At 32.6% G+C, this 13,740-nt stretch overlaps 1 protein-coding gene across 4 annotated transcripts; it reads left to right on the top strand.

Moving 5' to 3' along the window:
* Nucleotides 1-5,239: 5,239 nt before the first annotated feature.
* On the top strand, nucleotides 5,240-12,173 carry LOC18446606 (WAT1-related protein At1g21890). 4 transcript variants are annotated; one of them, XM_006856721.4, is made up of 7 exons: nucleotides 5,240-5,472; nucleotides 5,541-5,603; nucleotides 5,750-5,866; nucleotides 7,075-7,327; nucleotides 7,489-7,644; nucleotides 9,797-9,948; nucleotides 11,745-12,173. In XM_006856721.4, exons 1-7 carry the CDS (start codon nucleotides 5,300-5,302, stop codon nucleotides 11,899-11,901), a joined length of 1,071 nt encoding a protein of 356 aa, XP_006856783.1. In that variant the 5' UTR covers nucleotides 5,240-5,299; the 3' UTR covers nucleotides 11,902-12,173. The 4 variants fall into 4 exon arrangements, with proteins under 4 accessions (XP_006856783.1, XP_020530693.1, XP_088705796.1 ...); XM_020675034.2 differs by having other exon boundaries at nucleotides 5,511-5,603; XM_088849670.1 differs by lacking the exon at nucleotides 7,075-7,327.
* Nucleotides 12,174-13,740: the final 1,567 nt, after the last annotated feature.

Below are 13,740 nucleotides of genomic sequence, written 5' to 3'. Positions count from 1 at the left end.
TTTCCAAAAATTTGTTCTCAATTAAAAAAAAGTGCCCGAATTTCCTTGGAATTCCAGATAGTTTATGAACCACCATGTTTTATAACATCAAATATGATCCAACTTCAGAGAGGTACATCTTTTGCATTTTAAGGAGTGAGACTCTAATTATCGAAAAGGATCTAAAAGAAATGAAAAAGCATACAATGCCACCATTTATTTTTAGAGTAAGGAGATCACAATCATTCTTGTCCAACTGATAATTTAGAAAAATAAAGAGATGACAGGAGATGTCGCATATAGAATTAGAGCTAGGTAGGCAACGTGAAGATGTACAACCAGAGTTTTATGTGATCGTTGCATACCAATGAAGCTAAAGGGAAAGTTCTATAAGACAATTGTGAGACCAGCTTTGCTCTATGGGACAGAATGTTCGGCGGTCAAGAAATAACATACCAATATGATGAGTGAAGCTGAGATAATGATATTAAAATGGATGAGTGGCAAGATAAGAAGGGATAGAATTTAAAATAAATATATTCGGAAGAACTTAAGTGTAGCTCCTATAGGTGTTAAGATGAGAGAAAGTAGACTTAAACGGGCTGGATATGTGTAACACATATCTAATACAACATATGTTAGAAGGTATAAGATGGCTCAAGTGAAAGGCTAAAAAAAGGCAAGGGATAGGTCCAAAAGGACATGATTGGAAGCAATGAGAAAAGATATGACAATTTATGGTTTCAAAAAGGGTATGGCCTTTTATAGCGCAGAATGACGAACCAAGATTCGTGTTGTCAATCTCAAATAGTTGGAAAGAAACTCTGATGATGATAATACTCTAATTATCAAAAAATCTCTAAAAGAAAAGAAAAAATTATACAAAAAGCCATTCAGTTTTAGAAAAAGGAGATCAAAATCACTTTTGTTTATAAGATTTCAAATTGGGTGGTTGTGAGTGTGTCATTGACTAGATTCAAAGTTTCAAAAAAAATTTCAAATTTTGTAACACACTCCAAGCCATCCAATTTGATGTCTGATGGCCAAAAATAATTATGATCTCCTTGTGACAAAGATAAATATTTAAATAATATACAATACCAAAAGAAAATATGATATTAGGGGTGCACGTGATAAAGATAGGCTAATACAAGTGTCACCGTTTTATCACCCAAATCCTATTGTATCCACGTGACATGCATGCTTGGGCGTACACCAACCACTCGATTTAGGTGACCACAATGTGATTAAATTATTACGAAAATGTACATTACAAAAGCAAAATGTACATTACAAAAGCAACGACCAGGTTCCTCTAAACACTTGAATGAATGAAGGAAAACAAAGGTCTAGGTGGTCGAGGAGACACATACGAGCTGTAAACAATCCATTCTCTTTTTTATAAGTAAAGAACTATTCAATAGGGTATGTAAACAATGCATTCTCATCAACCAATTGTTTAGGTGGTGCGGGAGATTGTTGCTAATCTCAACGGTATATTTTAATCGGAAATGTTTCTATGTTACCCCAACAACATGTAAGTTATATGAGACCCTACTTCTTAACTGTTCGATTTGAATCGAACGGCTCTAATTTTTCATACTACAATATCAGTACAAACACTGTTTTATTTTTATTTATTTTTTACAAAATATTTTTGGATGAAATTGTGGGCATCCCATAATTAAATTAGGGCAAACATGGAAAAAAAAAAAAAACAAATATTTCTATAAAAAAATTGACAAAAATGCCGATGAAATTTTCAAGGGTATTCTGGAAATTTTTCATCTCGAAAATATTTTATTATGATTTTTATCATGTACATCCCTATCAGATTTATGCTTGCTCCAAATTTTTCTTCAAAATTATTTGTAAAAAAAAGTAAAAAATAAAAAACTATGAGTCATTTGATCAAGATTTGATGGTTAAGAGTTAACTTGTGACATTGTGACTCAATCTATCTCAGCCATCTACTCAATTCTGGAGGCTGAGACCAGGGGTTACATATACTATATATATGGGTAGAGTCACATAGATAGCGTCCCCTATATTAATAAGGTGGGGTTTGCACAAGGTTGCACCTTAAACAATCCAATTAAGACGCACCTCCAAATTTGATCATGACACGTAGTTTTGGAGTAAAAAATTCTTAGGGTTATCTGAAAATCTATTTTTATTTTTAATTATACAATTTTAAACTCCAATACCCGTTAAAATCAAGTAGATCTATAAATATATGAAAATCTTAAAAATAGATAGTCTAGGTATTATATTACAAAAAGCACTATTTTTGGGACTCAAAATATTTTATTTAATTTTCATCTTCATACATCTCACTATCGAGATGATCAATCAGAGGTTTTTTAATATTAAAATGTATATATTTTTATAACTTACTTTAGGTGACCCTTATTTTTACACTTACAAGTTGCAACTGTATAAATCGACTTAAAAGTCTTGGTGGTCAGGGAGGTGGGTCATCGCAACACAACATTATGAGTTCCATTATCACCATAGATAAGTGACCTCATTCCCAAAATAGGGTTGGATGGATGTACGCTTTGCCAAACAAGTTTACAGGAGCTCATAACGAAGTGGGGTCTTAAGTAGTTGACGCTTTTGTTTGGGTATTCATCACCTGTGTCGGTTGTAGACTTTTAGTGGAACGAATGCGACATAAGTTCTTTACAAATGGAGAAGCCGTGAATAAGAAAATGCAGACCTGTTTGCTTTTGGTACAAGAAAGATAAGAAAATGAGTGCCACTATCAATGCTTTAAAACTTCCAGTGTCGATCAGGAAAAGGGTACCAGAAAATGATTTTTTTTTTTTTTATAATGTACAAGGAATTTATTTTGTGGGATAGGGTTCTTTGTCAAAATTAGAAATCAATCTAGCTCTTACGGTCTTGCTAAGAAATAGACGGTTGACCCGGATTGGGCACGTCAAAAATTGCTATGGAACGGTGAATTGGCAGTCTAGATCGTCATTTTAGTGTGGAAAAAAAAAGCGAACCGACGAATACATACGTAAAAAAAAATGAATTGGCCAAAAACTGGTTCGGATCGGTGAATAAATGATCCGATTTGCCTTTTTACTATACAGAACCGCCAGTTCCCTTCTGGACTCGATTGTTTTTTTTTATATAAGCATAACCGAAACGGGATTACTTAAAGTTCGCGAATATATTCTCATTGACGTTTGGGGTACAGGGTGCAGTTGACTTGTTCCTCTTCTTTGTATATGCCTTATTTTCGAGTCAAAAAAAGTGCTATAAAGATTCTTTGCAGAAGGACCAAAAATGAGATTAGTATCATTCACAAGAGTCGACGAAAGAGGCTAATTGTGGTACCATAGACCTAGGAAGACAAGAGCTCGTTTAAAAATGTTCATCAATTGGTAGCAGCTCATTCAACCGAAAAAGCGAGTTCCCAAAGAGCAGAGCCAACCACGGCCGAAAGTCCACCTGCGTTTCCAAACACTAAAGGGCTTATCTGCTGTTTATATCTGCTGTTTACAGCTCAAAAGAAACATCGTACCTACTTATTAGCTTTTAGTAAAGTCGTGTATTTTTTTTTATTTTCGAGTGGGACTCGGCGATGACGTGTTAACGTGATTATTTTTTAAATCACTTTTCCCAATTTTCCCAATTAAATCATTTTTCTGACTTTTCCCAATTAAAGTGCATCAGTTGAATCATCTAGCTCCCACACATTATATTTTATTATTATTTTTTATTTTTTTATTTTTATTTTTATGGACCTTTATAACACCGAAAATAGATGTCAATCGCTTATATGCGTCAGCGAGTCATTGTTCTGAACAGGATTTGTGAAGGCGGCTCAACCTGGTGATCCCGATTTTCAAACACTACTTCACCATTTCCAAAGTTTGAAAGCGTTTCAGTGTACTTGACAATGAACATCCTTAACCATGCGATTTCACATTTAACAATTAGAGGATGATTCACGATCTTCTTGGACCACAGTAAACCATCTCACTTTCATGCAATCCCAAGCTATATCTTTCATATCGTCATGGTGACAACCATGTTATATCTTTATTCATATCGTCATGGGTGACAACCATATTTATTTTTGTCCCCAAAGTAAATGTCTCAATTAACTATGGGTGCGATTTGTATAGAGCTGAGGCTTTAAACAATCAAAGTAAAGCCCACCTTTCAAAGCATATGGTTTTTTGGCAAAAGAAAAAACTGGAAATCTTTGTGATAATCTTAAAATATATTTTCATCTTTAATCATAAAATTTAAAGTTTCAAAATAGTGTAGATCGAATAGATCTATGAAAACTTGAAAATCTTGAAAATTGATGGTCCAAAAAATACGTTACAAAATGTACTATTTTCAATATAAAGTAAATCCTTCTTTTTCTGGTGTGCCGCTTCGCAAGCAAAGAGTGCCACGTACGAGCGGAGCGAAAACAAAGCAAGGGGAATTCCTATTTTGTGGTAGTATCCCATGCGAAATCCTTGGATTTTATATTTCATATTTTTCCATGTCTTTCTTGTTCCACTAGCTTGGACAAAATTTTCACATAGTTATAAGAGATGTTGTATTACCAATCTTTTATTTTTGGCAATCTAATCACTCTTTCTTATTTTGGAATGAATCTTTTTTATCAATACTTGAAATCCATTTTTTTCATCTCCATGCATATTGATATCGAGATGATCAATTTGCATATATTTGGGCATCAAAACAACGTCTTCTAGTGAAATTTTGAGGTGGGCTCTAATTTGATTATTTAGAGCCTCGGCTCTATATAAACTTTGCCCATTAAGGAAAAAACTTATATAAAGGAGAAGCCCTAAAGAATCAAATTAATCGTACACCTCAAAAACTCGTTAAAAAAGGTTCTTTTAATGCTGGAAAAACCCTCAATTCAATCATTTTGACCTCAAGGTGTATAAAGATGAGAAATAATATATATTTTAAATATTGGAGATAATGCATCTTGTAATGTATTACCTAGGCTATCAATTTTTAAGATTTTCAAGTGTTCATAAAACCGCTTGAACTATGCTATTTTTTAATCTTTAAATTTTATAATTAGAGATAAAAATAATTTTTTAAGCTATCGCAATCATTTTTTATAGTTAAACAATATATTTGAGCGCTATTTGAAGGTGCATCCTACTTTGATTGGTTAGAGCACTTATACAACCTACACCCTTAGTTATTAACTTTGGTTCCTACAGTAAACGTGAATTGGCTATTTAGGGCGTGGCTTCAAATCGTATGGGCAGGGAGAAATAGAGAGAGGGGAGAGAGAGAGAGAGAGAGAGAGGGGGGGAGAGAAATGGAGGGCTACGTTCCCATTTTGGCTCAGGTCGTGGTTCAGTCACTGATAGCAGGCATGTACCTATTGACTACGGCTGCATTCGCGAATGGCATGAGCCCCTTTGTTTTTGTAACGTACAGGGGCATCGTAGCAACCCTATTCTTGGCTCCCTTTGCTCTATTACTAGAAAGGTACTCTCTCTCCCTCTGTGTCTGAGTGCATGCTACAGGTGTCATAAGTCTTGTTGTTGTAAATGCAGGGAGACGCGGCCTCCACTATCCATTAAAACTCTATGTCAGATTTTCTTACTCGCACTCTTAGGGTAACTGCCAATTTTTTTTTTTTTTTTTTTCGGACTTTCATTTTGTATGGATTGATGAAAACCGAAACCGGACAGTGGCTTAAAAGTAAATGGAAAACTAAGAAATGGGTTGTAGTTGAGAAGGATTTAACTGTTTGAATTGTCAGGATCGCAATAACCCAGAATGGATATCTCACTGCAATTGCTCTCACATCTTCCACTTTTGTTTCCACTTCCGCAAATCTCATACCAGCCGTAGCTTTTCTTATGGCTATCTTCCTGAGGTCAGTATTTAGTTTCTTAAATTAATTCTAAAAATAATACAGGGCCACTGATTTTGTTCGTTTTGTTGTTTAAGTATCCTTAATTACGATTAAGAGAAGGAAAAGAGTAGCGTGCGTCAGGGGACCCACTTCTACATGTGCGCCCCGTGAGGCGATTAGATGGATGTTAAAAAGGTCGCGGTTTCACTAAAGGAAAATGGTTTGATAGGGCTGCAGCCCTATCAAAATAAGTAAATCCTCACCTCATAACTCATTGAAAATTAAAAATCTTTACAGCCATCATCTCAACTTCGAACATTATGGTTATTAAAAAAAATTAGGATTCAAAGCACTAAAAATAGTGTATATTGTAACAAATTATCTAGACCGTCTATTTTTTTCCTTTAAGTGTTTACATCGCTATTTTCATCGCTATTTTCTAAATTACAAAATTTATTGTCAGTGTTGAAAATTGATTTTAGAGCATAGAGATTTCTATCTTTGAAAGTACTTTATAGATGAAGATTTGTGGTGAGACTTTATTTTATTTTCATAAAGCTTTGATCTTATAGAAACCTCATCCCCACTAAAATCATTAAGTTAACCGTCTTGAAAATATATTAATTTTTTTATGTTTATTTTTTGAACTATATATATTATCATGTTAACCATGATATGGATTATCAACACCTAAAATGTTTAATCCAGTATCCATCTCTAAAATGGATTTCAGAAGGAGGACTCATATGAATAGACGAGTCACAGATTACTAGAAACCTTATCCTTCAAAGAATGGAAAACGTTTATATAAGGATGCAACCTTATAATGTAGAACTACGGATGCACCTCAAAAATCCATCGGAAAGGTAGTTTTAATGTTGAAAATCCATTTGCTTGATCATCTCGACATCGAGATGTATGACCATGAAAAATAAAATGATTTTAATTCTAAAAAATAGTGCATTTTACAACATATTATCTACAGCGTCCACCTTTAAGATTTTCATATGTTTATAGATCTACTTGATTTTAATCATTTTTAAAATTTAAAATTTTATAATTAAATATAAAAATAGATTTTTAGATAATCCTAAAAACATTTTACATCGTAATTATATATCATGATAAATTTTAAAGGTACACCTTACATCTACAGTTACCTATGCATCCGTATGCCAATTGCACCCTAAAAGAATTATATGCTAATACACACTCTTTTGTTACACTAGATTGGAGAAATTTGATATAAAGCATATAAGAGGAAAGGCAAAAATTTTCGGCACAGTTACATGTGTTGCAGGTGCTACGATCATGACACTGGTGAAAGGTCCTGTCCTTACATCCGTTGGATACCTTAAAGCGAATGGGTCTCTTGCCTCACTCTTGGGAGTAGCATCATTTAACCCATCAAGTGATTGGACTTTGGGAATAATTCTTATTTTCTTGAGCATTTTAGGTTGGTCGGCATGGCTAAATTACCAGGTTATGACCATTAAATCTTTTAGTTATTCTCAAAAAAATGAAGTGAATTCTCCTCTCTTCTTTATTTTATTTTATTTTTATTTTTGTTTACTATTGATTGCCATCTATAAAGTTCTCCTAACTAAATTCACTGAAAATTTCACATTATCCTTGATTTTCAGGCATGGGCATTCAATGATTACCCAGCTCCAATATCCCTGACTGTACTCATGTGCTTCATGGGAATATTTCCTTCTGCTTTGATTGCCCTTCTAGTTGCAGATTCAACAGCTTGGAGGCTCAAGTGGGATATGCATCTCTTCACCTATATTTACAGTGTAATGCCTCATAACTTTTTTTTTGGATAGTTTCAGTAGAAAAATGTTCTTTTTATTGGTAAAACATAGAACCCAAGACACGGCATCTATCACTGGCCACTTTTGCCTTGAGCACCTCTTCGTATGTAGTTTTTTATTGGGAGCTTTTGATTCAATTTCATCAGCCCATATGGTACAAATTACTAGACCATTAGTGGGTTATAATTTCAATTTTTTATCCAATTCTATGAGCTTGGAGAAAAATAACATATTTATTAATACACATGATGACAGTAAATAAGCAAAGAGACAATATTGTGAACAGGTGTTGTTGGTCCCTAGTGCACGGACTCAAAAGCCAAACACATTAAAATTGCTATCCTTGAAGAAAGATCGTGGCACACGTGTCAATTGTGGTTAATAAATAAACAGGTCGAATTATTTAGAATAAATAAATAAATAATAAACTTATCTAAAGTCAAGGTCCTAAACACACCTTAAATATTTACTAAAAGATGTTTTTTTGAAGTTGAAAAACCTTTAAATTAATCATCTTGTCTAAAATAAATAAATTTTACATTTAAAAAACAGTGCATGCGGTAATGCATATCTTGGCTGTCAATTTTCACCATCAAAAAGATTTTGCGATCTTATACAAATCGTGCCCTTTTAATAAATTTCTCTAAATAAATATTTCTTATTTGTACGGTGTCCAAAAGACAATATTGCTACATAGTCTTCACGTGTTTAGCTGAAAGCATTTTTAATATTCTATTCCCCTAAAGTCGACAGCGAGGCGTCCTACAAAATTATTGAGACGATGTCCCCTTGAGAGCCAATACAGTACACTGACAAAATGAGGTGTAAAATTTTTATGCCTTCCCGACTCATACTATTTTCATGTGGGCTCCTTGGCACACCTATTATTTGTATCGATCTTGTACATGATCCACACTGTCATGATTATGAATATAAACAAAAGAGTGTGGTTTCCATAAGGTTGCAACCTTATACAATCCAATTAAGGTGCACTTTTAAATTTTAGCATAACATATAATTTGATGTAAAATGTTCTTAGGATTATCTCAAAATCTATTTTTATATCTAATTATAAAATTTAAAATTTCCAAAATGGTTAAAATCAAGTAGATCTAGAAATATATGAAAATCTTGAAAATGGATGGTGTAGATAATATGTTGTAAGATGCACTATTTATAAGACTCAAATTTTTTTTATTTTTCATAGTCATACATCTCGAAGTTGAGGTGATCAATCACAAGGTTTTTCAACATTAAAACAACCTTTTCCAATGGATTTTTGAGGTGCATTCGTGGTTCTACATTTTAAGGTTACGACTTTATATAAAGTTTTTCCAAAAAATATACATAATAAAAAGGTGTGGTTTTTATAAGGTTGCAACCTTAAACAATCCAATTAAGGCGCACCTTAAAATGTTATCATAACATGTAATTTTGTTGTAAAAAATTCTAAGTATTATCTGAAAATCTATTTTCATACCTAATTAGGAAATTTTAAATTTCAAAAATAGTTAAAATTAAGTAAATCTATAAATATATAAAAATCATGAAAATAGACGATCTAGATAATGTGTTGCAAGATGCACTATTTTCGAGACTTGAAAACTTTTTTTTTATATTCATACATGAGATGATAAATTAGAGTGTTTTTCAACATTAACACAACATTTCTGATAGATTTTTGAGGTGCATATGTGATTCTACATTTTAAAATTACAACTTTATATAAACTTTTCCTATAATAAAATAAAATTTTGAAACATTTTTATTATAATATTTTTTCAATCCATTGGATAGGAATCTTTAGTTGTGGATGGTCATTGACGTTTGTGATTGTATGGGCTAATGAGCCCGCTCATTCACAAAACACTTTTTTTTGAGGTCAATGTTTTGCTGAGTCCCCCACACCTATTTACATGAAACCTCTCTCCATAATGTAATTTAGAGATAAATTTTAGATTAAAAAATTTACAGCTTAAAAATATCAACCAACATGAATATGAATATGTATAAAGAAAATAATTTTTAAAAATAATAATTAACATTTTTTAAGAAATGTTTTTAGGACCATCTATATGAAATCTTGAGGGACCCACAACCTTTCTTATTAATTGATGTGAATCTTTTACTGCAGGGTGTTCTTTGTACAGCATTCCAATTCTTTGTTCAAAGTTGGTGCATCAAAATCAAAGGCCCTGTTTTCCCTGCTGCATTCTATCCAGTTTGCACCGTCATAGTATCCATCCTCGAGCCTATCGTCTTCCATGTTCATCTCCACGTCGGGAGGTAGGTTCCTGCATGTGGATGAGAGAGAGAGAGAGAGGTGTGTTGAGAGCTTTGCTCAAAAGCCTACCGGATACGTAAGTTGTTAAGTTTCTAAAGAGATAATTTTAAAATAGATGAGGTTTGTATAAGGTTGCCTCCTTATACTATATAGAAGTGTGGCCCACCTATCTAATTTACTTAGTCTTGGTGTCGAAAATTTTATGGTGGCTTTAAAGTCTCTTTTTATCATCACTTATAAAATTTAATATTTCGAAAATGGTATAGATCGAGCAAATCAATAAGTACTTGAAAATCTTGAAAATAAACGGTTAAGATAACTTGTTACGAGATGCATTATTTTTTAGATTTGGAATTTATTTTTCTTTTATGTCCCTTCATCTCAATTCTAGGATTTTTTAAGTGCACTTTACTTCAACAATATAAGGTTGCAACCTTATATAAACTTTTTCCTTTTTAAATTGGCCGGTAAACCACGGCAAGCAATATCTCGCCTTAGGAGAATTAAGTTTTACAACAATATCTTTTTAAAGGATGGGGTTTCTACCGGGCCTAAGTTTATGGAAATAAATAAAGCCTCACTTTGAATTTTCATCTCAAAAGAACATTGGCATCATAAATCTCCATGATGCCTCTAATATCAATTTCCCATACCAATCACGAAATTTGAAGTTTGAAGCCCCAAAAATGACACAAGTCTTGTGGATCAACGAAAACTTAATTTTAGGGCGAAATGGGAGGTCCAAAAAATATATACACTATTTTAAGGGTTTGAAAATGCTATTTTTTTTTTACAACCATAATGTTCAAGGCTGGGATGATCGATTTAAAGGTTTTTTGACAATAAAAATTGCAATTTTTGGTGTGTTTTGATGTAAGGCTTTACTTATTTTGATAGGGCTGCAATCCTATCAAAATATTTATTTGCTAAACAGAAAATTTATTCAATGAGGCTATTTACTTCAGGAAAGTTTATATAGAGCGGAGGCTCTAAACAATCAAATTAGAGCCCACCTCAAAAAGTTCACTAGAAGAGGATGTTTTGATACCCAAATATCTTGAAATTGATCATCTCGACATCAAGATGCATGGACATGAGAAAAAAATGGATTTCAAGTTTTGGAAATAGTGCATTTTGTAACACATTTTTTGACCGTCAATTTTCAAGTTCTCATACATTTGCTCAATTTACACTTTTTTTTAAATCGTAAATTTTATAACAAACGATGAAAATATATTTTAAGGTTGTCACAAAGATTTTTAATATTGAAACAACATTTCTCGACACAATTTGAAGGTTTGTGTTACTTTCATTGTTTAGTATCTCGGTCTTATACAAACTTCATTCATTTACTTTTAATATGAGGAGGTCATAATCATCATTGACCGCTCTATTTGAAATAGGGTAGTTGAGGATGTGTCATTGTTTGGGCCAAAATTTTTTGAATATTGGGACGCAGTTTTGTCTATTGGATTTCATATCCAATGGTCGAATTGAGTTTACCTTATAAAAAATTTCAATGGTCTCATAATATAGAATCCCTTTTTAAAAAAATAAAATAAAAAGTGTCAAGATTTCTATTTTCTAAATCTCATCAGACATGAGTATCATGGCCCACACAAAAAATATGGATAAAGTGTGTCTAAGTTACACAAGTTGGGGCAGGGTTATGTACACTATCCAAAGGAAGGAGAGAGATGTAATTGAGAGAGATAATTTGTCAACAAAAAAACTGTAACCGTGTGCGTGAGAAAGAGATTTTCTTCCTTGTTGATTGACTTGTCATATTTAATTTCAGTGTCGTTGGAATAGTTACTGTTATTGCTGGACTTTATTGTGTGCTATGGGGCAAAGCAAAGGACGAGAACGTTACAGAGATTAGGACACAAGAATCCCCGAATCTCAAGGAAAAGGCCGCGTTACACCTCACAATAAAGGAGCCTTTGTTGAAATAATGGTAGATAGAAGCACCTAATGTCCTACGGAAAGATAATGGTGTACTCAATCGAGTCGATGTCAAATGTCAATTATCCTACAAAGAGAAGAGAATGGTGTATTGCATTCCAAATTTGGGTAGGGGACTTAATAATAGTGAATTTTGTTGTATATTTTTACTCAACGATACAGGTTTCTATTAGTCTTAGGACTCAAGTAAAAGTTTATTTTTGATATGGATTTTGGACCTATGTTTTAAAGAATATATAATCACTAATATGGAAATCTTATATATCTGGTGTAAGCCCGCTAGCCTACAGTTATATATGAGTACAACGGTCCAAATTCTATCTGGACCGATCCAATGACTAGAAATGTATTTCATATTTGAATTTTAAATTCAAATCAGTTGAAATTTTGAACGTGTTATTTAAAAATAGTAGAATCTAATAAAAATATCAAAAAAAAAATTTGTAAAAAAATAAATTGATTAAAATACCCTTAAAACTTTTCAGGGGTATTTTGATCAATTTATATTTTTTGTTAGATGTTCCTCGATGAGAAGAATAAACATGTAAAATTTCATGTGATTTGGATTTGTAGAAAAAACATTAAAATTAAAATACGAAAAGAGGTTGTGGCCATTGGATAGATTCAATCTAGGCCGTTGGGATCATATATAGATGTAGTTTACTGGATCTATGCCTGATTTTTCATTAAATAAATAAATATTTTTCAAATATTTTAAAAAATATTTAAGCCATAATTTTTAACTATTTTTAGAGGGACCATCTATTTCCAAATGTAGAAATGTATCCGGAAATGCATACAATAAATTTTCTCCATTTAATGCCACGATGAGTTTCTCTTTTCCATGTGAGAGTTAAGTTTTAGATGCATTTCAAACCATGTAGTGAATCAATCATTAATACTATAGTTGTAAGAAAGATGTAGAGAAGCAATCAATTTATTTAAGGTTCGTTTGGTTCATCTGTAACAGTATGCTTATATAAATTAGTTTTCATATGTAAAACAATTTTCATCTGTAAACAGTTTCTTGTGCAGGAGTTTTTCAATCCTGCTATATCTCATATTTGGTTCACATATCTAAAATTCTTAGGTACCCAGTTTTTTATGTCCGGTAACCCATTGGTAAATTATCTCCCAATTTCTCTCTTTTTAAAAACCTATTTTTTCTCTCTAGAAACCTAATCTGTCTTCTTCTCTCTAAAAATCCATTTTCTCTATAAACTCAATCTCTCGTTCTCCATCTTGAAACTCAATCTCGCTATCTAAAAACTCATTCTCTCTAAAAATCTATTATCTTTCTCTCTAAAATCTCATTCTCTCTATAAATTGAAATTCTTTCTCTATTTAAAAGCCTATTCTCTCTTTAAAAACCCAATCTTTCTTTTTCTATCTAAAAATCTATTATCTCTCTTTAAAGATCGAATCGCTCTTTCTCTCTCCTAAAACTCACTCTTTCTAAAAAACCACCTCTAGAACAGAAACAAAGAGATAATGAATGCAAGAGAGAGGGGTGGCAGGTGGAAAAGAGAAATATTTTTATTTTTTGTGGTTTCAACCCCTTGCAGTAAACTTGAAAGAAAGATTTTTTGGATCCACATGAGTAGTGGATCCTCGGGAGCTTACTCTCCACTTGTGGGGTAAGGATTTCTTTACATTCGATTTGCTCTTTGGTGGTAAAACCTTTTTCTATGAGACAAGTTTTCATTGGCTTTAACGTTTATATGAAAACTATGTCGTGATCAGGGTTAAAAAAATTAGCGATTCGATCGAGAATTGGGCAATCTGGATCAAGAATCGGCTTGATCGTCTCGGATCCCGTTTTAAAATAG

The sequence above is a fragment of the Amborella trichopoda genome, chromosome 10, assembly GCF_054954075.1.
Source record: "Amborella trichopoda isolate Santa Cruz 75 chromosome 10, AtrichopodaSantaCruz75HAP2 v2.0, whole genome shotgun sequence".
NCBI classification, from domain to species: Eukaryota; Viridiplantae; Streptophyta; class Magnoliopsida; order Amborellales; family Amborellaceae; genus Amborella; species Amborella trichopoda.
This window is presented reverse-complemented; position numbering and strand designations above follow the sequence as displayed.